The sequence below is a fragment of the Mustelus asterias genome, chromosome 24 (assembly GCF_964213995.1).
Source record: "Mustelus asterias chromosome 24, sMusAst1.hap1.1, whole genome shotgun sequence".
NCBI lineage: Eukaryota > Metazoa > Chordata > Chondrichthyes > Carcharhiniformes > Triakidae > Mustelus > Mustelus asterias.
In genome coordinates, this window is record NC_135824.1 from 25113027 (window position 1) to 25140169 (window position 27143).

A 27143-nucleotide genomic window follows, 5' to 3' on the forward strand; every position below is an offset into this window, starting at 1 on the left:
ATTTTCACCTTTCGCAAAAAGTGACGATATATTTAAGAAACTTTCTTGCATAAAATATCTTCAAGCTTGATGAGGGTAATTAAGGACTTGTTTGTAACAAAGCAGTAGAAATGTATTGTTTTACAATGGGTCGACATAAATATGATCACAGTCCAATGTGGTAACATGAAGCTGAGGTTGCGTTGTGTAATGGGTTCGTTTGGTGTCTTACTGAAGGTGTACATTTAAACATGAACCATTTATTGGTCATCCTTAACTATATTCCTGCCATGCATGGTGCTGCTTCCATGCAGTTTCTTTCTAGACTGTTCTGAGTTCATTACCATGTGACTCTATGCATCATACTGTAGGCAGTGCTATTCTCCAGTCACTCATTAACCCTTATTCTGCTGAGCACCTGTACGATACAATGACATGTCGGTGCACACAGCAGGTTGTTTTGATGGGGCGTCAGCATGATGCTAGAGCAGCAACAGTACAAACAGAATGTATGCTTAAGATGTCTCCCAATTGGTGGGCAAGTTGGCAGCAGATTCCACAAACAAAACTAAATCCCGTATTTATTTAGTTGTACATCAGAGCTGTTAGTTGACCACCAAATCATCAGTTGCCACAAAAATCCACACAGTGGCACAGGGGTTAGCCTCACAGCACCAGAGACCCGCATTCGATTCCTGGCTTGGGTCACTGTATGTGTGGAGTCTGCACGTTCTCCCCGTGTGTGCATGGATTTCCTCCAGGTGCTCCGGTTTCCTCCCACAATCCAAAAGATGCACTGGTTAGGTGCATTGGCCATGCTAAATTCTCCCTCAGTGTACCCGAACAGGCGCTGGAGTGTGGTGGCTGGGGAATTTCACAGTAACTTCATTGCAGTGTTAATGTAAGCCTACCTGTGACTAATAAATAAACTTTAAACTAATAACTTCAGTCTTGAGTGGCATCTGCTAATATTGCAAAACTTCAGGCCATTAGATGCTGTTGTAAGGAGTCTTTTAAGCTGAATACATTAGTGTTGCAACAATTTTAAGTGAGGATTATATTATAATTGGCACTTCCATTAGCACTGCCTCCAGTAATATCCAATCAATATGACAGCCCAGCAAAACAGCAATATTACGCCAGCTACAGTGTAATTAAATGCAACATTCTCATTCGTACCATCTGTCACAAGAGAGAAAAGGGGGAGGTAGAGGGATGGAGATTTATAGATCCCAAGGCGTTATTTAAAGAGGAGCAGAGAGTTATCTTGGTGGGCTGCCCAACATTTCGCCCCCAACTTACACCACCAAACCTTTCAACAAAAACAGAAAATGCTGGAAAACCTCAGCAGGTCTGACAGCATCTGTGGTGAGAGAATAGAACATAAGAACATAAGAAATAGGAGCAGGAGTAGGCCATCTAGCCAATAGAGCCAACGTCTTGAGTTTGGATGGTCCAGACTCGAAACATTGGCTCTGTTCTGTCTCCACAGATGCCGTCAGACTTGCTGAGGTTTTCCAGCATTTTCTGTTTTGCTCTAAATTTATGTTTTTTTTTGTAAGATCTCCCAAAGTGCTGACACCATTTCCAAGAAAACCAGGGGCACTTTTCCCAGTGTCCGGGCCAATATTTATCCCTCAATCGACATCATCTAATTTGCTTAATGAGAGTGATTTTTAAAAAAAAATTATGAATGGGATATTTGAGTCAATTGGGATGCTTTCCTTCTGTATATTTTCTAGGCTATTGATCTCTAAAAAATAATAGATACACACAATTTTCATACAATTAAAAATATAGTGGGTGTCTTACCTTCAGGATACTTAGAATAACAATTCAAATAGAAATAAAGGCAGCTATAAAAGCTTTTAATTGTTTTCTGATTCAGTGTGTTATATAGTGATGATATAGCACTGGGAAGTGATGACCAAGTGGTATTAATGCTAGACTATTAATCCAGAAACTCAGCTAATGTTATGGGGACCTGGATTCGAATCCCGCCACGGCAGATGGTGGAATTAACATTCAACAAAAAAATATCTGGAATTAAGAATCTAGTAGTGACCTTGAAACCACTGTTGATTGTCAGAAAAAACCCATCTGGTTCACGAATGTCCTCTAGGGAAGGAAATCTGTCATCCTTACCTGGTCTGGTCACATGTAGAGCCAGAGCCACGTTAATGTGGTTGACTCTCAGCTGCCCTCTGAACAAGAGCAACTTGGAATGGGCAATAAATGCTGGCCAGCCAGCAAAGCGCATGTCCTGCAAATGAATTTTTAAAAAATGATGCCATCGAAGAACAGCTTTGAAAAGTTATTAAGCTCAAGGATATACTTGAATTTTCAAAAGCTTAGTTAAAGTTGAATTGTCAGTACTGTCAGATTAAATAAATCTTCCAAGTCAGTAAGCACCATTTTTGCAACAGAGCTCACTACTTATTAGAAACTGAAGTCAGCAGGAGTTCAGTCGAAGCATAATTTCCTGCAGCACTTTAATTTTTAATTGGAGAACCTTGATAGTAAGTTTCCTCAAGACCTTTTTTTTTTGCCTGTTCCCACTCATGAAATGATTGAGAATGATGGCACAGATTTGAAGTAATTAGTAAAAGATCCAAAGGTGATAGGGAGAGAAACATTTTTTACAGAGCGGTTGGGGTTTGGAAGCACTTGTTGGTGGACTGAAGCATTTAAAAGGGAATTAGATTGTTGGCCGAAAAGGAAGAATGTGCAGGGTTACTGGAAGAGGGTAAGGGGTGACAGTACTGTGCCTTTAAGCAATGTATTTTAATCATGTTTCTCTGCAGTCAGTCCTTTGTGAGTTGTCGGCACAGTGATGTCTGTAACCAGTGTCCTGTATTGTTACTGAGGTAGTATAATTGATGCCATGTCGGTTTTAATGGTCCTTCGGGAAATGCTGAGTGCAGCTTGATTGAGGTTGATTGACAGGTCGGGCGATATGTCTGGGGACAGTTTTTTATTGACAGAGCATTCCAAAGTTTTAGTTTAATTTCTCAGTTGCTGCAAGAAGCTAGTGGAAGAAGGCTGTGCGTGCATGCGTGTGTCTCCGTCTCCAGAAGCTTTCTTGAAATTCCAAGACTGGGGAGCCTTGGAGAATTGGTCCAACATTCAAAGGACCAATTCACATTGCTGTTAAAAAGCTGCAAATAGTGTGAGCGTACTTGTTTCTGTGCCAAGTCTGAAGAAGGGTGTATGCCTGTGGGATGGTGCTTAACTTGGAACAACAGAGACAGCTGTTAGGAGTTATACTGTATCATGTTTAAGTTTTCTGATTGGTAAGGTTATACTAATTCTTTTTGTTATATTTTAACTGTGTTCTTAAATAAACTACGTTTGATAAAAGTTTCCGAGTGGGTCACTTGAATCATACCTGGAGTGAAACACCTTATGCTCACCAATGTCAAAATCAAAATGCAAAACTTAGGGTCCTGGCTAACTTCACAAAACACCTTGGAGTTTCTGACCTGGGTCTTAACAGGGGAATGGCACCAGGTGAGTTGAGCATTGGGAGAGTCGATACAGACATGATGGGCCAAGTGTCCCCACTTCCCCCCACTTCTGCACCATAGCAATTCTGAGCAATCCAGCAACATACTTACAACTTCGAAGGACGGGTAAAGATAACTTGACCTGGTCAGGATAGCTTTTAGAGTGGAGGTCATTTCCATTGGTTTCCTGAAAAGTGAAAAATAAGATATTGAGAAATGCCTTCACACAAACTATCTTCAGATATTCACGAACTCACAAACAAGACCTGGTCTCAGCTGAATTTTTAAAATAATTATATAGCAGAGATGAGGTCCATAAAATTACACTCTAGGCCAATGGCATATGAATGGGTAATGCACTTTCTGAAATTCCTCTCTCCATTATTTTAAGTGTTTGAATAACTCCTGTTGAATTTCAGCCAATTCCAAACTTGGGATGCTATTATATCTCGATGGAATTTCAAGACAATTGAGAACTACTTAGCCAACCTCTTGCTAATTTGCTATAACAAGGTTGTCCTGTGCCGTAACTATAATATTCATACAAATAGAGAAAGAAGTCACCGAGATCACGCAAAATATTTAAACCAACTTAAAATAGATTCTTGCAGGTAGCAAGGCATTTACAAATGTGAAGGCGACAATGTGTGTTCTTCAGATTATGCCCAGAATGGCAGCAAACCTGCTTTAGTATGCATTATAAAATGTCTTGTTCGACCAGATTATTCTTCTTGACCACAGAAAGACGTCAGCATTACATTGCAATCTACAAAACCACTTCCAGCCCGGCCCCACACAATTCCTACCCACCCAGCCCTCAATCCACAAAAGAAGTCCCAAAACTTAATCATTCACAAATTTCAAAAGGTTATTTTGGATGTCATTAAAATTACAGGTGGAGGAAACGTGGGCCGGTCGAGCTCCTGGAACCAGAGTTAAACCTGCACAGAGTGGTGCCGTGATTTAAGAATGCTACATGAAGCAAACATGAGTAATTTCAACCCAGGATCTGAAACAGAGCACAGTGACACAAACTATAAAATTTCACATCATTTTACCAGGGCGGCATGGTGGCACAGTGGTTAGCACTGCTGCCTCACAGCGCCAGGGACCTGGGTTCGATTCCCAGCTTGGGTCACTGTGCGGAATTTGCACGTTCTCCTGTGTCTGTGTGGGTTTCCTCCGGGTGCTCCGGTTTCCTCCCATAGTCCAAAGATGTGCGGGTTAGGTGGATCGGCCATGCTAAATTGCCCCTTTGTGTCGAAGGGACGGGCGAGGTAAATACATGGGTTATGGGGATAGGGGCTGGGTGGGATTGTGGTCGATGCAGACTTGATGGGCCGAATGGCCTCCTTCTGCACTGTAGGAATTCTATGGTACCTAAACTTCTCACCTTTGCTCAGAGACAGCATAAGGAAGCCTTGAGCTAGAATTCGAAAATTTATCCAGTTGAAGCAGCAAGTATTCTTTGGGGGTTGAGAATAAGACATTTTGCCATGCAAAAATGGATGTTCTACTTTACACACAACCAAACGTCTTGTTGGTGCCACACCCCCTATCGATCTGGAGAGCATTGTTCTGCTCATGCAGCCACCATCACAAATGACCAAAGTTCAATCAGGGGTGGGTGCAAAGTGAGGCTGAGGTTGGAGGCAGCACAGGTAGTGCAGTGCACGGTGGTTAGCACTGCTGCCTCACAGCACCAGGTCAGCTGGGTTTGATTCCCAGCTTGGGTCACTGTCTGTGCGGAGTCTGCACGTTCTCCCCAGCCGTGGATAACGAAGGAAATAAAGGAGAGTATTAAAATAAAAACAGCTGCGTACAGAGTGGCCAAAAATAGTGGAGAAACAAGTGATTGGGAAAAATTTAAGAAACAACAAAGAGAGACTAAGAAAGCGATAAAGAAAGGAAGGATAGACTATGAAGCTAGGCTAGCAATTAATATAAAAAATGATAGTAAAAGTTTTTATAAATATATAAAAAGGAATAGAGTGGCTAGAGTGAATGTTGGACCCTTGGAGGACGAGAGGGGGGAGTTAATAGTGGGAAATGAGGATATGGCTGAGTCTTTAAATAAGTTTTTTGTGTCGGTCTTCACGGTGGAGGACACAAATAGTTTGCCAAATATTAACGATAGAGGGTTGGCAGCAGGAGAAATACTTAATACAATTAATGTTACCAGAGAGGCAGTGCTGGGTAGACTAATGGGACTGAAGGTGGACAAGTCCCCGGGTCCGGATGGAATGCATCCCAGGGTATTGAAAGAAATGTCAGAGGTAATAGTGGATGCGTTAGTGATTATTTATCAAAACTCGTTGCATTCTGGGGTAGTGCCGGTTGATTGGAAAACGGCTAATGTTACGCCGCTGTTTAAAAAAGGAAGGAGACAAAAGGCGGGTAACTATAGGCCGGTCAGCTTAATGTATGTAGTAGGGAAAATGCTGGAATCCATTATTAAAGAGGAGATAGCAGGGCATCTGGATAGAAATGGTTCGATCAATCAGACGCAGCATGGATTCATGAGGGGAAAGTCGTGCTTGACGAACATGTTGGATTTTTATGAAGATGTGACTAGGGTGGTTGATGGAGGAGAACCGGTGGATGCGGTGTTTTTGGATTTCCAAAAGGCGTTTGATAAGGTGCCCCATAAAAGGCTGCTGAAGAAGATTAGGGCACACGGAGTTGGGGGTAGTGTGTTAAAGTGGATTGGGGACTGGCTATCCGACAGGAAGCAAAGAGTCGGAATAAATGGGTGTTTTTCCGGTTGGAGGAAGGTAACTAGTGGCGTGCCGCAGGGATCGGTACTCGGGCCGCAACTGTTTACCATTTATATAGATGATCTGGAGGAGGGGACGGAGTGTAGGGTAACGAAGTTTGCAGACGACACAAAGATAAGTGGAAAAGTGAATCGTGTGGAGGACGGAGAAGATCTGCAGAGAGATTTGGACAGGCTGAGTGAGTGGGCGAGGATATGGCAAATGGAGTATAACGTTGATAAATGCGAGGTTATACACTTTGGAGGAAATAATAACAAATGGGATTACTATCTCAATGGAAACAAATTAAAACATGCTACCGTGCAAAGGGACCTGGGGGTCCTTATGCATGAGACGCAAAAGCCCAGTCTGCAGGTACAACAGGTGATCAAGAAGGCAAATGGGATGTTGGCCTATATCGCGAGGGGGATAGAATATAAAAGCAGGGATGTCTTGATGCACCTGTACAGGGCATTGGTGAGGCCGCAGCTGGAATACTGTGTGCAGTATTGGTCCCCTTATATGAGGAAGGATATATTGGCATTGGAGGGAGTGCAGAGAAGGTTCACCAGGTTGATACCGGAGATGAGGGGTTTGGATTATGAGGAGAGGCTGAGGAGATTGGGTTTATACTCGTTGGAGTTTAGAAGGATGAGGGGGGATCTTATGGAGACTTATAAGATAATGCGGGGGCTGGATAGGGTGGAGGCGGAGAGATTCTTTCCACTTAGTAAGGAAGTTAAAACTAGAGGACACAGCCTCAAAATAAAGGGGGGTCGGTTTAAGACAGAGTTGAGGAGGAACTTCTTCTCCCAGAGGGTGGTGAATCTCTGGAATTCTCTGCCCACTGAGGTGGTGGAGGCTACCTCGCTGAATATGTTTAAAGCGCGGATGGATGGATTCCTGATCGGTAAGGGAATTAAGGGTTATGGGGATCAGGCGGGTAAGTGGTACTGATCCACGTCAGATCAGCCATGATCTTATTGAATGGCGGGGCAGGCTCGAGGGGCTAGATGGCCTACTCCTGCTCCTATTTCTTATGTTCTTATGTTCTTATGTCTGCATGGGTTTCATCCCACAGTCCGAAAGACATGCTGGTTAGGTGCATTGGCCGTGCTAAATTCTCCCTCAGTGTACCCCAACAGGTGCCGGAGTGTGGCAACTAGGGGATTTTCACAGTAACCTCATTGCAGCGTTAATGTAAGCCTACTTGTGACACGAATAAATAAACTTTAAAAGAGGGGATGTGTGTCCTAATGAAGACAAGGGGGGCAATGTGAAAGGAAGAAGGTGAAAGGAGGGTGGGCGTGGGGGTGAGGTGAGGGCTTACAATGGCAGGTAGAGGGACATGAGGTGGATGGGTAGGTCATGCTATTAAAATGGAAAATTTAGTGTCCCATTGCCTGGCATGGAAAACACAAGTACAAAGCTTTCACTTACAGATATTGCACATTTCAAGGCACATAGTGGTTCTCAAAAGCACTTCCTTGCAATATCATGTCTAAATGCATTAGCAGTAATTTCATAATGCCATGTAAATTTGTTACCAGTGCACTTCATAAAATGAATTGTTGCACGGCTAATAGCTATGGGGAAGCAGAAATGACAACAGCACAAGAATAAAAAGTGATTCTGGCAGTATTGTGCTTTCAATTATTCTTGCAACAACAAGTGGCATTTGTATTCCCTCTTTATCGTGACTGGAACCTTCTAAGGTGCTTCACAGGTATATTTTCAGACAACAATTCACACACAGCCATGTACAGATATTAACGCAGCTGACCAAAACGTAGCCAGAGATTTAGGGGGTGATCTTATCTTGTCCTGCCGTCAATGGCCGGAGCGGGCTGGTAAGATCGCACGAGGTGTGAAAAATTGGGATCACTGGGCTTGGATTTCCAGCGAGGTCATGATGGGGCTAGGGCTCAAGAGGAGGCAGGCGTGGAGGAGCTGCACTCTGGTACACTGCAATGGGGATTGCCCGGGGGGTTGGGGGGGGGGGGGTGCGGAAGCTGCGCACTCCCGCAACTGAGGGGGATGGAGGGGGGAGATGGAGGAGGATGATTGACTGGGGTCAAATGGGGGAAATATCCAGAGGGGGTGGGGTGGGGGGGGCTGATCTGCCGGTGAGGCCAGTGATTGCGGGGCGTGGAGGTGACTGACAGATCTCTCTTTTCTGTGCAAAAGAACAGAGAGATCTGCTCATGCCTGATTGCACCCTCTACTGTGAGCAACCTAAGAGTTTAGGCCTTCCTCCTCCCCCTACTGGTGGGAAACAGATTGTGCAAAAGTGGCGTAAGATTGCATTTTCAAACTCACCCAAAAATGGATCTAAAACTGCTGTTTTCATACTCGTTCGGCACTTAGAATTTTTTTGGTAAGATCGCCATATAATTTTAGAGCGAGAGAGAGACATTGAAGCTTAGGAGGAGAATTCCAGAGCTTAGGGCTGAGGTAGCTGAAGGCATGACCGGACAATGGAAATCAGCCAGAAGACTAAGAGGCCAAAACTCTAGAAGCACAGTTTCCAGAGAGCTGTAAGGAGGAAATTGGATATATGGGGGGGGGGGGGGGGGGGGGGGGCGGGGTGAGGCTGTGGATTGGTTGGAACAATAGGATGAGAATTTTAAGTTTGGGGTGTTACCAAACTATGGGGCCAATATAGGTCAGTGAGCACAGAGGTGGATGGGTGAATGGGACTTGGTACAAGGTAGAATGCTGGCAACAGAGGTTTGGCTTGAGCTGGATTTTGCATCGGGTGAACGTCAGGAGATCATCCAGGGAGCACCAGAATACTTAAGTCTAGAGGTAACAGAAGTATGAATGACAGTTTCAGCAGTAGATAGGCTCAGGAAAATGTTGTACAATGGAGGGCAAGCACGCAGCTTTTGTGATGGGAGATGATATTGGGAAGCTAAACTCAGGTTCAAATAGGATATAGAGATTGCAAGCTATCTGATTCAAACTCAGACAAAGGTCTGGAAACAAGAGTTTATGGAGTACAACAATGGCACAGAGTATGCACCCAGACAATCTTTTATCTTAGCAGCATGACATAAATAGGGACTAATTCATCATCTCCTACTGTAGTTATGGTCTCTGGTGCCATGAAACTGTGCAAACCAGTCAAATAAATGTATGGCAAAACAACATTATTATTGCATAACTAAAAAGTAAAATGCTGTCCTTTGTTGTAAAGAATATTCTCACAGTGAAAATGCCCTTTGTATATTACTTACTCAGAATAAATGTTGTAGCATACTTCTAAATTTTCTGTAAAGGCTACTGGAAGGAATACAGATCATAACTATTGCTAAACATAGCAAGAGGTTTTGAGTATAGGGCGAGGGATGATTTACTGCAATTGTATTGGACGTTGGTGAGGCCACACCTGCATTAGTGTGTGCAATTTTGGTGTCCTTATCTGAGGAAGGATGTTCTTGCTATAGAAGGAGTACAGCGAAGGGTTACCAGGCTGATTCCTGGAATGGCAGGTTTGTCATATGAGGAGAGCCTAAGTCAGTTAAGATTGTATTCACTGGAGTTTCGAAGAGTGAGGGGGGTGCGGGGGGGGGGGGGGGGGGGGATCTTATAGAAACTTATAAAATTCTACAGTGTTAAACAGGGTAGATTCAAAAAGAATGTTCTTGATAGTGGGGGAGTCCAGAACTAGGGGTCATAGTTTGAGGATAAGGGGTAAACCTTTTAGGATTGAGGTGAAGAGAAATGTCTTCACCCAGAGGGTGCTGAATCTGTGGAATTCACTACCATAGAAAGTAGTTGAGACCAAAACATTGTGATTTCAAGATGAAATTGGATTTAGCTCTTGGGCTAAAGGGATATGGGGGAAAAGGCTGGATCAGAATATTGAATTTGATGATCAAAATGAATTGCGGAGCAGTTTTGAAGGGCCGAATGGCCTACTCCTGCTTCTAGTTTCTAATTTCTAAGTATTTTTGATCCTGTAATGTTACTACCTCTTGTACTTAACAAATTGCATAAGATGTCACAATTTCATTCAAACTGTCCATTAGTATCTTTAGACTTTCTGCGTTTGCCACTGGAATGAAATTAATTAATTAAAATAATATTAAAAACAAAAGCTTTGTAGAGCAGAAGAAATAATAGTGGAAAGGCAGAGATCAAGGTAAATGGTCAACAGCTGGAACAGGTTGTGAAGGTATGTAGCAATAAATAAGAAAATCCAGATATAAAGATGGAGTTATAAGAGTAAAATAATGACTCTCACATGAAGTCGGAATTAAACTCTGCTTCTAATTTTTATCTACTGGACAAAAATTTATCAACGTGTCTGGGCATAATTTTGTGCTCAAGGACAACATTATGTGGCACAGGATATGTTATATCCTCTAACAGAAAGCAGCAAGACAGTCTGGAAAAAAAAAACAGAACTGGCATCTACATCACCTCAGCAAGGCATTGATAAATTGTAAGAGATCACAATCTAACAGTGGAAAACTTTAAATAACTTGTCAACTGAATCCTGAACACTGAGCGCAGTGACAATTATCCGCAGCTCGCGGTAGCCTGTTTGCTTAAGAGTTGACTAAAATGAAGGATGTTGACGAAAACAAAGGTGTTGACCAGCAGAACGCTCAACATTGTTTCCTGTTGCTTAAGTTCTTTAATGTTGGATCTGCAAAGTGGGATACTTATTGGGATTCACTCCCAGGGTAAAGGCATGGCTATCATTGTGTAGGGATGATAATTCTCCCTTACTCGGGATAGAGGTATATTGCTAGACTCAGCAGCTTTCTACTTGGGGATTTAGGGTAAGTACTATTTTAAATATTGATGGATGCATTAAATATCTCTCTAACATTAATAAAACTTGGATTTTCTAATAGAAACAAGATTATACTTAGAGCTAACAATGTTGTGATTACAATTAAAAGTGAGTTGCTTGTTCAGTTCTTTAATAAACTTTATTTTAGAAAGTATATTGTCTCGCTATATCCAACTTGAGAATATATCTCAAACATTTTTAGTGGGAAGGTACATCGCTGAGGACCCTTACAATCGCCATGTTGTTATGATCTAACTAAAACATGTTAAAATGGCTATCTGGAGGATGGCAATATTCTCTGGTAGTTCATAGAAGAGAATACCTACAGTGCAGAAGGAGGCCATTCGGCCCACTGAGCCTGCACCGACGACAATCCCACCCAAGCCCCATCTCCGTAACCCCACATATTTACCTTACAAATCTCCCTGACATCCCCCTAATACTAAGGAGCAATTTAGCATGGCTAATCAACCTAACTCTCAGATTTTTGGACTGTGGGAGGAAACCGGAGCACCTGGAGGAAATCCACACAGACACGGGAAGAACGTGCAATCTCCATACAGATAGTGATCCAAGCCGGGAATCGAATCCTTAATTATGCTGGCTGCTTTTCCGAAGCAGCTGGAAGCGTAGACAGAGTCAATGGATGGGAGGCTGGTTTGTGTGATGGATTGGGATACATTCACAACCTTTTGTAGTTTCTCGCTATCTTGAGCAGAGCACGAGCCATTCCAAGCTGTGATACAACCAGAAAGAATACTTTATATGCTGCATCTTTAAAAGTTGCGAGGGTCGTAGCTGACATACCAAATTTCTTTAGTCTTCTGAGAAAGTAGAGTATTGAAGCAAGATTAGAAGAATATAGACCAAGAAAGAGAACGATGTTAGACAAACTGAAATTGAAAATGGAGAGCTCCGATGAGCAACTGAAAAGGAAGGTGCAAGACTGAGCAGTGAAGAAATGAGCAGAGCATCTGCCCTTGGGCAAATCACTCGTCATTGGTTTATCTGAAATGTTAAAGTATTACCAAGCCACACATGACACTTCATATCAAAATATTTATGCACTGTACAATCAAAGTCCTCCAACTGCTATTTAGAAACATAGTTCAGAGAAATGATTAATACATTCATAAACCCTTAAGTTCTTCATTCATGTTCCATGGTCATGCAGTCATTTCAATTTCCAGGAGGCCAGGAAGATGAAACGAGCAATTAGAAAGAAAGCTGGAAAAACATATTAGCATTGATTATGTTCTCCTGTAATTCAACTGAGCAATGACATTTGCAAGGAGAACGGCAATGTTAGTATTTGATCATTCTGTCTGATTTTCCTCTCTGCTATTTGTCCAGGTGATGCTTTATGCCTTGGTATGAAAGAAGAAAAAACTACCCCATTGTGAGATATGTTCTGGAGCACCCCAAGGCTCCAATCAGTATGCAGCAAGTGAGAGGGACATGAACTGAATTACTTGCTTCAGATCAGCGGGTTGTTGAAATATTGAGAGACATCATCATTTTTACAAGACAATTCCTACAATGAATTCATCAGCACAAATGAAAATACCACTGTATGTGCATAATAAAACAAAAGTTGACAGAACTTTACACATAGTGACATAATAGTTATCGCCCTGTGATATTTTCACAGTCTGTTTTGGGTATTTTAGACTTGCAAAGTTGGGCAAATAAAAGAAAAATAATATTCAACCTAGTCATTTAAGAGGACAAACATTAATAGCCAGTTCACTGTTTGATGTTTCGAACCAAATTTTCTACTCGAGGCTCAGGGAAAGATGCAAATGGAAAGTAGGCAAGGAATAAAGATGAAAATAAAGAAAAATTAAAATAATAAGGAGTTTTAGAGAGAATGGGCTCAGCGAGACAAGAGGCTAGCAGGTGATGATTTTTAAACGTCTATTACTTATTATAATAATGCTGCTTAGAGTCATAGAAATATGCAGCATGGGAACAGGCCCATCAGCCCAACTTGTCCATGCCGACCAGGTTTCCTAAACTGAATTAGTCCCTTTTGGCCCATATCCCTCTAAACCTTTCCTTTCCATGTACCTGTCCATACAGTCATAGAGATGTACTGCAAAATCATCGCAATATGTACTTTTGCTATTGCCAGTAGCTTTTTTTAAGTGTTAAGATGTAACAGTAGCCGATTATATATGATAAAATTTAGCAGCTGAAAATATTGAAATGGATGCTGATGTTTAGACTTTAAAACCATTTTCACATTAAAGTAGGCTTACTATGGCCACAGTGAAAGTGCTGGTTGGCACACGCACTGAGGGGCACTGCTCTCTTTGGAGGTACTCAGAACCCTCAAGAGAAACTTCCATCAGATCTTGTATAGGCAATAATACCACTTTCAAATACCAGATACTGCTGGATGCAGAAACCCCAGTGAGTTTCTTGAGAATTCATAGATACAAAACTTCCTCTGCATTAGCAAAACATCCAGCAGCTGACAAAGCAACTATTTCTTTTTGCCAAACAAAGCAGCTTTTCTGATAACTCATCCTTCAAAAGAGAAAGAACCTTGGCATTCTCCATTGCACAAGTAATGTGTAATGGGGGTGGCGCGGTGGCACAGTGGTTAGCACTGCTGCCTCACAGCACCAGGGACCTGTCTTCAATTCCAGCCTTGGGTCACTGTCTGTGCGGAGTCTGCACATTCTCCCGTGTCTGTGTGGGTTTCCTCCCACAGTCCAAAAGATGTGCTGGTTAGGTGCATTGATCATGCTAAATTCTGCCTCAGTGTATCTGAACAGGTGCTGGAGTGTGGTGACTAGAGAATTTTCACAGTAACTTCATTGCAGTGTTAATGTAAAAGAACAAAGAACAGTACAGTACAGGAACAGGCCCTTCGGCCCTCCAAACCTGCATCTATCACGTTTATCTATCTAAACCAACTGCTTATGTCCCCTCATTCCCCATCTGTTCATATGCCTATCAAGATAAATCTTAAATGTGGCTAACGTAACTGCCTCAACCACCTCACTTGGCAGAGCGTTCCGGGCCCCCACCACACTCTATGTAACAAAAAAAATTCCCCCCAACGCCCTACCATTAACTGAGTAAGTCCTGCCCTGGTTCAATCTACCAAATGCATCACCTCGCATTTATCTAAATTAAACTCCATCTGCCATTCGTCAGCCCACTGGCCCAATTGATCAAGATCCCATTGCAATCGGAGATAACTTTTTTCACTATCCACTATGCCATCAATCTTGATGTCATCTGCAAACTTACTAACCATGCCTCCTATATTCTCATCCAAATCATTAATATAAATGACAAATAACAGTGGACCCAGCACTGATTCCTGAGGCACACTGCTGGTCACAGGCCTCTAGTTTGAAAAACAACCCTTTACAACCACCTCAAGAAGACAATTTTGTATCCATTTAGATATCTCACCCTGGATCCCGTGATGTTTAACCTTATGCAACAACCTACCATGTGGTACCTTGTCAAAAGCCTTGCTAAAGTCCACGTAGACAATATCAACTGCACTGCCCTTATCTACCTTCTTGATTACCCCTTCAAAAAACTCAATCAAATTTGTGAGACATGATTTTCCACACTCAAAGCCATGCAGACTGTCCCTAATCAGTCTCTAAATGCCTTAAGATCCTGTCTCTCAAAATACCTTCACAGATGCGAGGCTCACTGGCCTGTAGTTCCCAGACTTTTCCCTGCAGCTCTTTTTAAACAAAGGCACAACATTTGCCACCCTCCAATCTTCAGGCACCTCACCCGTGACTATTGATGATTCAGATATCTCTGCCAGGGGACCCGCAATTTCCTCCTTAGCCTCCCACAACATCCTGCGATACACTTCATCAGGTCCTTGGGATTTATCTACCTTGATGTGCTTTAAGACTTCCAGCACCTCTTTCTCTGCAATATGTACACTCCTCAAGACATCACTATTTATTTCCCCAAGTTCCCTAACATCCATGCTTTTCTCAACAGTAAATACTGATGAGAAATATTCATTTAGGATCTCACCCACTTCCTTTGATTCTACACATAATTTCCCTCCTTTGTCCTTATGTGGACCAACTCTTTCTCTAGCTACCCTCTTGTTCCTAATATATGTATAAATTGCCTTGGGATTCTCCTTAATCCTGTCTGCCAAGGACATTTCATGACCCCTTCTTGCCCTCCTAACTCTCTGTTTGAGCTCTTTTCTACTTTCCCAGTATTCTTCAAATGCTCATTTGTTTTTAGACCTCATGTATGCATCCTTTTTCTTTTTGACTAGACTCACAATTTCCCTGGTCATCCACGGTTCCTGAATCCTGTCCTTCCTTTTCATAGGCACATGCCTGGCTTGCACTCCAATCAACTGCTCCTTAAAAGACTCCCACATGCCTAATGTGGATTTACCCTCGAACATCCTCTCCCAAAAGGCAGCCTCCAAATCCTGCCTAATCTGGTTGTAGTTAGCCTTCCCCCAATTTAGCACATTAACCCTAGGACAACACCTGTCCTTTTCCATCAGTATCTGAAAGCTTACGGAATTGTGGTCACTGTTCACCACATGTTCCCACATTGCAACTTTGATGACCTGGCTGGGTTCATTCCCTCGTACTAGGTCCAATATAGCCCCCTCTCTAATCGGACTATTCCAAAAGGTCTTCCTGGACACATTTAACAAATTCCCCACCATCTGGACCCTTAGCCCCAAGAGATTTCCAATCAATATAAGGAAAACTACAACAACCCTATTATTTCTACATCTGTCCAGAATCTGCTTACATATCTGTTCTTCAACTTCCCGTGGGCTGCTGGGAGGTCTGAAGTACACCCCCATCATAGTGACCGCCCCCTTCCAGTTTCTGAGTTCTACCCACAGTGTTTCGTTACATGATTCTTCCAAGGTATCCTCCCTCTGTACAGCTGTAATATGTTCCCTAATCAGTATTGCAACTCCCCCACCTCTTTTACCTTCCCCTCTGTCTCACCTAAAACATTTATATCCCAGAATATGTCCTGTCCCTCTTTTAACTAAGTTTCCATTATTGCAACCACATCCAAGTTCCATGCAAGAATCCAGGCTCTGAGTTCATCTGTCTTACATGTTATACTCCTTGTAAGCCCACTTATGACCCGAGTAAATAAACTTTAAATTGGGGTGTGTACTTAATAAAATGCCCGTTACTTCTTTCCTTTCATATGCAGGAATATTAAATACTTGTGCTTCTGCACTTCAAGTAAAGCAATCACTATGCATAAGAAAAGGTGCATACATGCTCAGCTTCCAGTTGTGCGTTTATACTTCGAAGACGTTCTATTAAATACTGAGCCTCGTCCTCTGGGATTTCTGAGAAATAAAACAAGAATAATATTAGTTTAATTTATGGAACAACTGCACAAACAAGTTAAGAGTCACTCAGTCTAATGCTGGCACCACTTAATAAATATCAATAGAAAGCTCAAATTCCTCACTGAGATTATCCATCAACTTCCGCCATTTGATGTACAAATATTCAGGAAATGATACTAGCCATAATACTTTGTCAAATTATTAACACCATGATAATTACTGCAAATTTACAGTGGAAACAGTAAGAAGCCTAATAACACCAGGTTAAAGTCCAACAGGTTTATTTGGTAGCAAAAGCCACTAAGTTCTCGGAACAGGCTGTTCCTTCGTCAGGTGGGTGGGAGTTCTGATCACAAACAGGGCACAAAGACACAAACTCAATTTACATGAATAATGATTGGAATGTGAGTCTTTACAGCTAATCAAGTCTTAAAGGTACAGACAATGTGAGTGGAGGGAGCATTAAGCACAGGTTAAAGAGATGTGTATTGTCTCCAGACAGGACAGCTAGTGAGATTTTGCACATCCAGGCAAGTTGTGGGGGTTATAGATAGTGATTTACAGTGATTTACAGGCAATTTACAATGACACAGTGGTTAGCACTGCTTCCTCAGCGCCAAGGACCCGGGTTCAATTCCCGGCTTGAATCACAGCCTGTGCGGAGTTTGCACGTTCTCCCCGTGTCTGCAGGGGTTTCCCCCAGGTGCTCTGGTTTCCTCCCACAGTCTGAAAGACGTGGTTAGGTGCATCGGTGCTAAATTCTCCCTCAGTGTACCTGAACAGGTGCCGGAGTGTGGCCACTAGGGGACTTTCACAGTAACTTTATCGCAATGTTAATGTAAGTCTACTTGTCACACTAATAAACAAACTTTAAATTTAAACCATTCTAGATTGGAACGTTATACTACAGAGGTGCGAAGCAGTATCATTATTTCTTTTAAATCCAAAATTCCAGACTGCAATTTTTCTGAAATGTATGGAAGCAAGGCTAATAAACCTTCTAATTGCCCTCATGCAAGTTGTCACTTTTGAATCTGGGCCGGTTAGCTTATTTCTAGCCACCTGTACCTCACCAATGGCCAATAACACTCTCAGAATAATTGACCCAACTTCCCAGACTCTGTAACAAATAACTATCCCTAAGCATCCCAGGACTTGTATCTTTATGTATTCGATTTTGTGATGATTATCTTGGTTGGAGATTACATTTTTCTAATGTTTTCCTTAATGGAACACATGTAGAAAGAAATCATTCAGAATTCATGGAAGATTATGGCCCAATGGTATTATCGCTAGACTATTAATCCAGAAACTCTGCTAATGTTCTGGGGACCCAGGTTCGAATCCTGCGATGGCAAATGATGGAATTTGAATTCAAGTTTTAAAAATCTGGAATTAAGAATCTACTGATGACCATGTCACCAATCTGGTTCACTAATGTCCTTCAGGGAAGGAAATCTGCCGTCCTTACCTGGTGTGGCCTGTAGGTGACTCCAGAGCCACAGCAATGTGGTTGACTCTCAGCTGCCCTCTGACTAAGGGCAACTAGGGATGGGCAATAAATGCTGGCCACCCAGCAGTGCCCATGTCCCATGAATAAATGAAGAATTTATTTATAGAATCATAGAATATCTATAGTGCAGAAGGAGGCCATTTGGCTTATCGAGTATGCATCAACCACAATCCCACCCACACCCTACCCTGTAACACTACATATTTACCCTACTAATCCCCCTGACACTAAGGGGCAATTTAGCATAGCCAATCAACCTGACCTGCACATCTTTGGACCGTGGGAGGAAACCGGAGCACCCAGAGGAAACCCACACAGACACAAGGAGAATGTGCAGACTCCACACAGACAGTGACCCAATGCCAGAATTGAACCCGGGTCCCTGACGCTGTGAGGCAGCAGTGCGAACCACTGTGCCACCATGCTGCCCATTTTATTAATCCTCAGTTTTGAGCCTCTAACATGCTGGGGGGGGGGGGGGGGATTTTTATTACCGAAAATGTTTTTCTGTTGTGTCTCTGCAAAATCTAATGTGTTCTTGTATACATCCCAATGAACCACTTTCATTTATCCCTGCAGGAATTGTTGGGATAATTCATCTCTTTATTTCACTGTGCAATGAACAACAATCAAATTCAGAGCCAAGCATATTTATTCTAAGCTGACTGGTTTAGCAATACATAATACTCAATATTGGGCCTTTGAAAAGGTTCCACTTCTGTCCTAATTATGGGTTGTTGGATGACCCACCTAATCTATTTGTTTTCTTAGCTTTCTCATTTCTCTGAATTTAGTAATGTTAAATTATACTGATGGATATTCATCCAATTCTCAGGTCAAGTTGGTCTTGGATCACTCTGCAGTGGTGTCCTCAAGGGGTGCTATTACCTCAATTTCCATTTTGTTGTCAAGGCTGCTAATGGATACCAGGTCAGGGTGAGATAGAACCTGTTGTGGCTCCCTTCATCATGAAATCAGTATAATTGCATTGCATTTACCAACTCTTGATTTTAAACCACTTGTGATTTCTGTTAATGTTTGGTTGATTGAAAACTCTATAAGATAACTTTCCATTATTGACAATTTCTAACTCAATTAAACTTCTAGGTGTAGAAATTCAACTTGGGCAATGGCACAAAATGGGTGACAACACATCAGCCACTTGTTATACACTGCACCTGATAATGAACACCACTGCAGGCATTGGGTGGACAACCTGAATTGCCCATTTTGCTTACTTCCTGAGGCGAGTTTCCAGTCTCTACCATTTTAAATATTTTTATTGTTCATACGCTGTGCAGAGGGGAGGGGCCATGATGGGGACAGGGTCTGAAGGGGAAGCAGACGGGTGGGGAACTCTGCAATTGGTGATCAACCAGGTTGGGGGGAAGCAGACCACGTCCAGTGGGTGAGGTGCCTGACAGATTCCTGTTCTGTTGCACAGAACAGAGTTATGCGCATGCGCAATAGTGCCCTTTACTGTGAGCAGCCAGCTTTCTGGCAAGAATAGACTCTGTCCAATGACTCTACTGTCAGGAATCAAATTGTGCATCATTTTTTGCACAAAGTGGCATAAGGCTACATTTGTCGCCTCATTGAAAAAATGGATCTGAAACTCTCCAGGTTTCACATTCATCCAGCACTTAGGGAGCAATTTTACCAAAAACGTCTGTTTCTGTGATTCAAAATATCTTGTTGCATATGGCTGAAGCAAGGACCTTGGCCCTGGGGTAGTGGGCAGGGTTATTTTGGATAAGATTAGAGCGGGTCAGTTGGATAGAAGAAAAGAGCAATGAAGAGGTTCTCGGGATGGTATGAGGAGAAGAGATTGTTAGTGCACGTCAAGAAAAGGCAACAAGGCTAGACTGGACATATTCTAAGGCATGAGAGCTTGCTGAAGTAGGTGACTGAAGGAAGATTAGGAGGATGTAGACTGGAACAAGAGGGAGAAAGAATGATAATGTTAGACAACTTGGAATTGATGATGGTCAGGGGGTAACTACAAGCAATGGTAGAGGAAAAGGGCAAGACCATGAGGCACAAAGAAATGAGCAGGTGCCCTTAGGACAGATAACTTCATGTTTTATCTCCAACTATCATTAAGTTAAATAATGGTACTGTTACAGCATCAGATCAGTCGCTGCACACAAGCATTAGATACCGATATCAGTCCAATATCTGGTCAAGTGAAGCAAATCTCCAAATGTGTGAGAGTGTGCATGTATCGATCTTTAGCTTCCACCACATGAATACTGACTGCGTCTCGATGTTAGTGTAGCATCAACTAGGCACCGAGCTCTTCATTCAAAAACAAGCTCTCAAATAGTCGGGAAAACCACCTGGGAGATCGCTGGGCATCACGTACCAGATTCCTGAATTCTGTACAAAGTTGATACAATGCAAGACACCTCCATAACTTCTATTAAACTGAATCAAGGCCACTGCAGGAACACTGCCAATTTAATATTGCTAAGGAACCAAAACTACTTAACTGGGCAGTCAAATATGTATTACAGCTGCTATATCATCCACATGCAGTGCAAGACAATGCATGACTGCTCATTCGTGTAAAGGTAAATCACAAATATATTTTGTAAGTATGTTCAATTCGAAAGAAGACTCGATTTTCTTTGTTCATGGTTAAAACGTCCCAAAGGTTTTACTGTGTTCCAGCTGGCCAAAACTGTTTCAATAAAAGGCCGTGCAAAGAGTCAGCTTGGAATGGAAGGTGAGCGGTTCAGATTCAATTTCAGCGCACAGAATTCCCCACACCAAAACTCATTCAATGTCTAAAAAAGATTGATCTTCACGCCAACATTTCATAGCGAGGAAGTAAGTCACCGTGTCAAATTTAATTGCTGCAGTCAGTTAAAAAGATGCAATAAATCTGCAACAAACGGCAATCGTTTGGATGGTAATGGTTGCTTTTGAATGTCAGTATTGGTCTTAGAGGTTATTGGTATTCTCACTCATAAGGAAAACAGCCTCAAAGAATGGCGCTAGCAGCCTCGTGGTTGGAATGAAGTTTTATTTATTGTCGCAAGTAGGCTTACATTAACACTGCAATGAAGCCATGCCAGGCAATGGGACACTTTATTTGTTCCATTCTAACAGCATGACCTATCCATCCATTGTTTGTCATCCTCATCCACCTCATGTCTCTCTGAATGCCATTGTGAGCCCTCTCCCCATTCCCACACACCCTTCCTTGCACATCTTCCTTTCACATTGCTGCCCCCCCCCTTTGTCTTCATTAGGCCACACACCCCCTCTTTTAAAGTTTATTTATTAGTCACAAGTAGGCTTACATTACTGCAATGAAGTTACTGTGAAAATCCCCTAGTCGCCACACTCCGGCACCTGTTCAGGTACACTGAGGGAGAATTTACCACGGCCAATGCACCTAACCAGCACATCTTTCAGACTGTGGGAAGCAACCGGAGCACCCAGAGGAAACCCACGCAGACACTGGGAGAACGTGCAGACTCTGCACAGACAGTGACCCAAGCCGGGAATCAAACCTGGGTCCCTGACGTTGTGAGGCAGCAGAGCTAACCACTGTGCCACCATGCCACCTGATAGCATTACCACTGCGGCGCTGGCTCAGCAAGTCACAACATCAATTCCATATCCCAGGACTCTTTGCATGATTTACTATTTAAATATTCGGAATGCTACTCTACTGGGATGTAGAGACCTCGTTCAGTGCCTGAGCTGTGCTGCATGACCGGATCTCAGCTAAGTGACTGTTTGACTTAAATATTTTCGTGCAGTGGGGGTCAGAACTAATCTTATGTAATCTAATGTTTCCTTATGGCAATTCCTTGTGGAAAGTGCAGGTGTACTCAATATGCACTGACAAGCTTCAGTAATTCATTGATCTACATTCTCTAACACTGCAAATGAAAAAGTGGTCAAATGACCAAGAAACCAAAGAGCTATCAGGCAGGAATCAGAAAGTTGTGTGTTCAAGCCCTATTGCTTTGAATAAAGCTTTTATGAAATGGTTATGTTTTAAACTGTCTCTTTCAATTTAAGGTAAAAAGGACCTCCTGCTTGTTTTGCTCGGCAATAAGCCGATGTGACCTGGTTACCATGGGGATGGGGACACAAATCAAGTCCTACTGACATCCATCTGAACACAAAGGGAGAGGCAGCTTTTCTTGCTTTTGCAGACTTACTGGGTGGAATTTTCCCATCCCGCCTGCCATGGGAATTGTAGCAGGCGGGACAGGACTATGCAAAGGTCTCTTGACCTCAGGCAGGTTTTTTCCAGTCTAGGGGTGAGTGCAGCCGGAAAATCTCACCCCCTAGCCTCAAAGAGTTTGGACAGTGTGTGTATCCTGGAGATAGAGATAGGAATATCAGTGACTGCAGTCAGAAGGGAAAAAAATCTACTTCTCTGTTAGCTACCAGACGGGATGTGGGTGTGTAGGCAGTTTCTAGTCTAAGACAGGAAACCCATGGAAAGGTAATGACATTGGAATATTCATCCTCGTGGGGCTGGGGAAGGAATGACCAAAGTGAGTCATATTACTGGAGTTATGGACAAGAAAGTAGACGAGCTGCAATTGGGGGAGAGCGGATTTGAATGAAATAAAAAAGGATATGGCCAAAGTAGACTGGGAACAGCTACTAATGGGAAAATCTACAGAAGAGCAGTGAGGGGCATTCAAAAAGGAAATGGGGAGGGTGCAAGCCCAGCATGTTCCCTCTCGGGTGATAGATAGGAATAACAAGCCTGAGAACCGTGGATGACCAGAGGCATTCAGGATACAATGCAAAGGAAAAGAAAGGCTTTTAAAAACTACAAGGGGAGCAAATCTGTGGAGGCATTAGTGAGGTATAGAAAGTGCAGGGTGGAGCTTAAGAAAGCATTTAGGAATGCAAAGAGGGGATATGAGAAAGCCCTGCCTGGTAAAAGTAGGGAAAATCCCAAGATATTCTTTAAGTATATCACTGGAAAGAGGATAGCCAGGGAAAGAGTAGGGACCAAGGGGGCAATCTCTGGGTGAAGCCAGAGGACATTGGTAGAGTGTTGAATGAATATTTCACATCCGTCTTCACCCAAGAGAATGAAGACGATAGTATGGACACAGGCTTCCAGTCACTGAAGCAGCCTTCTGTCATAGAATCCCTACAGTGCTGAAGGAGGCCATTCGGCCCGTCAAAGCTGCATCGACCACAATCCCACCCAGGCCCCATTCCCATAATCCCACTTATTTACCCTATTAAACCCCCTGACACTAGGGTCAATTTAGCATGGCCAATCAACCGAACCTGCACATCTTTGGATTGTGGGAGGAAACCGAAGCACCCGGAGGAAACCCACGCAGACATGGGGAGAACGTGCAGACTCCGCACAGACACTGGAATTGGAAGTCCAGAATCTGCTGAACCGAAGACTGATGCTGGGTAATTCACTTTTCTGGTAGGCGTGACGAACACAATGTGATGGGCGCGTACAGATGAATTCGATCAAGCTCACGGTGGGGTGCAATGCCTCATCTTGTCAGCTTGGATCTTGTTTGCTCCTTGCTGAGGCCCTTGAATTGGATTCAGTTGGATTTTGAATTTGGTTTTTGGAGCGAGCAAGGAATGGATTTGGGTTTGCCCAATCCACTCTGAGCATTGGCTTTGTAACTTTAAGAATGAAGTAGAAACAGTGCAGATGGGACCAGGCAGAGCCTTGGTTCTGAGCTGCTGCTTGCGAGATAGAAGATGATAGTTTGGACCTTGCAGCTCGGCAAGACATATATATTATAGGCTCCACAAGTTTATAGGGATTAATGTGATTCCCACCTCTCCATTTTGGTTTGAACAAACGGTGTATATTCCTTAGACTGGATTCTTTGAGATTGGTAATGTTTGGATCATTAAAGATTTCAACAGGGTTGTCAGGGTCCTTTCTCCTAACAAACTGGTCATCTCTGTTGGCCAAGACAGGCCTAAAAAATGTAAGCAGCCTTTGTGCAACTCACATGGAATGTGATCTCTGCAGTCACCAGGTTGCTCTCATATCTTTGGGGTAACGAGGTGACAGCTATTCTGAATGGCAGGAAGTTCCTTTTGTTTGTGTTATATTCAGTCATTTTAAAGAACTTGGTCCAGCTTTTTAAAATGTAATAAAATAGCTGTGGTTATATATATTAGGACTTAGGAATTAAGAGTAATATATTCACGTGGATCGAGGATTGGTTAATGGACAGAAAACACAGATTATAAATAAATTATGTTTAAAAGTTTATTTATTAGTATCACAAGTAGGTTTATATTAACACTGCAATGAAGTTAATGTGAAAATCCCCTTGTCGCCGCACTCCGGCGCCTGTTCAGGTACATTGAGGGAGAATTTAGCATGGCCAAAGCACCTAACCAGCACATCTTTTGGACTGTGGGAGGAAACCGGTGCACCCGGAGGAAACCCATGCAAACAAGGGGAGAATGCGCAGACTCCCCACAGAGTCACCCAAGGTTAGAACCAAACCAGGTCCCTGGCACTGTGAGGAAGCAATGCTAACCACTGTGCCACCCATAAATGGGACATTATCAGGTTGGCAGGCTGTAACTAGTGAAGTACCGCAAGGATCAGTGCTCGTGTCCCAGCTCTTTGCAATCAATATTATTGACTTAGTTGAGGAGACTCAGTAATGTATCTAAGTTTGCTGATGATACAAATTTAGGTGGGAAAGTAAACATGGTGATAAGTAAGGTTGGGTGAGTGAGCAAGAACACGGCAGATGGAATACAATGTGGCAAAGTGTAAAGTTATCCACATCGGTAGAAAAAATGGAAAAAGCAGAATATTTGTTGAAGGTGAGAGATTGGGAAATGTTAGTATTCAGAGGAACCTGGCTGCCCTCGTACATGAATCATAGGGAGTTAACATGCAGATCCAGAAAGCAATTAGGAAGGCAAATCGTATTCAGTATTACTGCTAACCACTGTGCCACCGTGCCGCCCCAATGTGAAATGTTAAGCGTAATAGTTATAAAGCATAATTAATCTTTTTAAAGGAAATTCAATGTTTGATAAAAGAATGTTTAAGTTACAAATTTCATTCTCAAGTGATTATGAAGTGTGATGGGATAGGTAAAAATGTTTTCCGTTTTGGCACTCGTGACACGGTTTGGAATGCCTCTCAGCAAGCTTCACCGCCCCAGTCTACGGTTTGCAATTCCATTAAATAAATACACGGAAAATCATAAGCTGGGAAGAAAACAATTTCCAGATGTGCACTCTGGCCATGCAGGAAGTCATGATGTGGAGACTCAGGAAGTATCGGAGTGTAAAGTCCCCTTTTAGTTATTTACTCATTCTGAAAGATATCTTGACCGCCAAATTCCACTCTCTCAGAAGGGAGCATATAAATGCTTTATTGGTTAGTCTGAAATACCTATGTTACTCTGGAGACAGCACAAACTCATGCATTTCAAATGAGTTAACACCACTGCTCGAATAGCAAGCTGAGAGGATTCAGACAAACACCCTAAGTGGTCATATACTGGGATGCTCCATGAAATTTCATTGCCCTTGTGTTTCCTACCCTGTCGTGTTTCAGTATTCTAGTGATTCCTCCATGTCAGTCCAAATCATCTTGTGCTGCAAAATAAAGCTACAACCAAGAGCAAAAACAAGTATAGAAATAAATTACACACAATGACCAGGGTTGCAATCTCATGCATGGATTTAAGTAGCTAAAGCACGTGATTTAACCAGCCCAGGTTCCAAAATGGGCTGCAAGCATTCAGGCATTCACCAGGTCTGTTCAAAATTTCTATCACCACCATTTTACAGCTAATCTGCTTAAAACAAATAGTCAATTAACATAAGTAGGCGCAGCACGGTGGCAGAGTGGTTAGCACTGCTGCCTCACAGCGCCAGGGACCCAGGTTCAATTCCGGCCTTGGGTGACTGTCTATGTGAAGTTTGCACATTCTCCGTGTCTGCTTGGGTTTCCTCCGAGTGCTCTGGTTGCCTCCTACAGTTCAAAGATGTGCGGGTTAGATGGATTCACCATGCTAAATTGCGCCTTAGCGTCAAGGGGATTAGCAGAGTAAATACTAGGGGTTACGAGGATAGGGCCCGAGTGGGATTGTTGTCAGCGCAGGTTCGATGGGCCAAATGGCCGCCTTCTGCACTATAGGGAAACCGAGACCGGAAAATCCCGCCCGCTCCAAATCTGTGGTGGGCGGGGCAGTAGAATTCTGGCCTCTGTGATTCTATGATTCAGATGCTAGTTTTAGTTCTGAAGAAGTGGATTCGAAAAGTTAACTCTGCTTCTCTCTCCACAGATGTTGCCAGACCTGCTGAATTTTTCCAGCATTTCCTGTTTTCATTTCAGATGCTAGTTTTCTGTCCTATAATTCTAAGGTCCACGTGTTTGCGTAATCATGAGAAGTGCCATTCATAGAAAAAAGGTGATTAAAACCATTCTCAGAACTAGACATACAACCCCAGAGTACAAGACTTTGGGGCTGCTTTTCAATTTGAATTCTAACCCCAAGAAAATAACCCATTTTTAATTATATGTCAAGTCTAAGCACAGTGCATAAACGCCTGAGCTATATCGAGTCAATAGTGCAGAAACAGGTCACTCAAGCCAGCTGATCTATACAGGCATTTATCCTCCACATTAGCCTCCTCCCATCCCTCTTCAGCACATCTTCCTACCCCTGTCTTCCTCCTATGCATAGCTAGAGGAATATATATATCCATCCTACTTGCCTCAACTTTAATCTTTGAGTAAGAAGTTCCTCCTGAATTCCCTATTGGATTTATTAGTGACTGTTTTAAGTTTGTGGCCTTTGGTTTTGGACTCTCCCACCAACCAAAACATTTATTCTACATCTACCCTGTCAAAAGCTTTCATTATCTTAAAGATCTCTCTCAGGTCACCCCCTCAAGCTATCCTTATATGTATATCTTCTTGGTTCTGATGCCATTTGGTGAATCTTTTTGCACCTTTGCTGTTGCCTCTTTATCCTTTTTATAATGTGGATCTTGCATCGTTCCCAAGTATTATCTAACCACAGTTCAATACAGGTTTAACAAATCTTTGCTTTTCAATTCAATCCCTCTAGAAAATGAATTCCAGCATTTAATTTGCCTCTTTTGTTTTATAACAGCCTATTAATGTATCACTACTTGTAGTGATTTGTGAATGTGTACCCCGCTAACATGAGTTGATTTGATTTAACGTATTATTCTCACATGTATTTGGATACCGTGAAAA

General features: G+C 42.6%; 1 protein-coding gene across 2 annotated transcripts in view; it reads right to left on the reverse strand.

The window, feature by feature from the left end:
* unc13c (unc-13 homolog C (C. elegans)) overlaps positions 1–27143 on the reverse strand; it is a 640043-nt gene that overhangs the window by 538802 nt on the left and 74098 nt on the right. For both annotated transcript variants that reach the window (XM_078241487.1, XM_078241486.1), the window contains exons 6-7: positions 16319–16392; positions 3597–3672 (exon numbers count right to left, since the gene is read on the reverse strand). In XM_078241487.1, coding sequence (XP_078097613.1) covers positions 3597–3672; positions 16319–16392 — 150 coding nt within the window. The remainder of the gene's footprint in view (positions 1–3596; positions 3673–16318; positions 16393–27143) is intronic.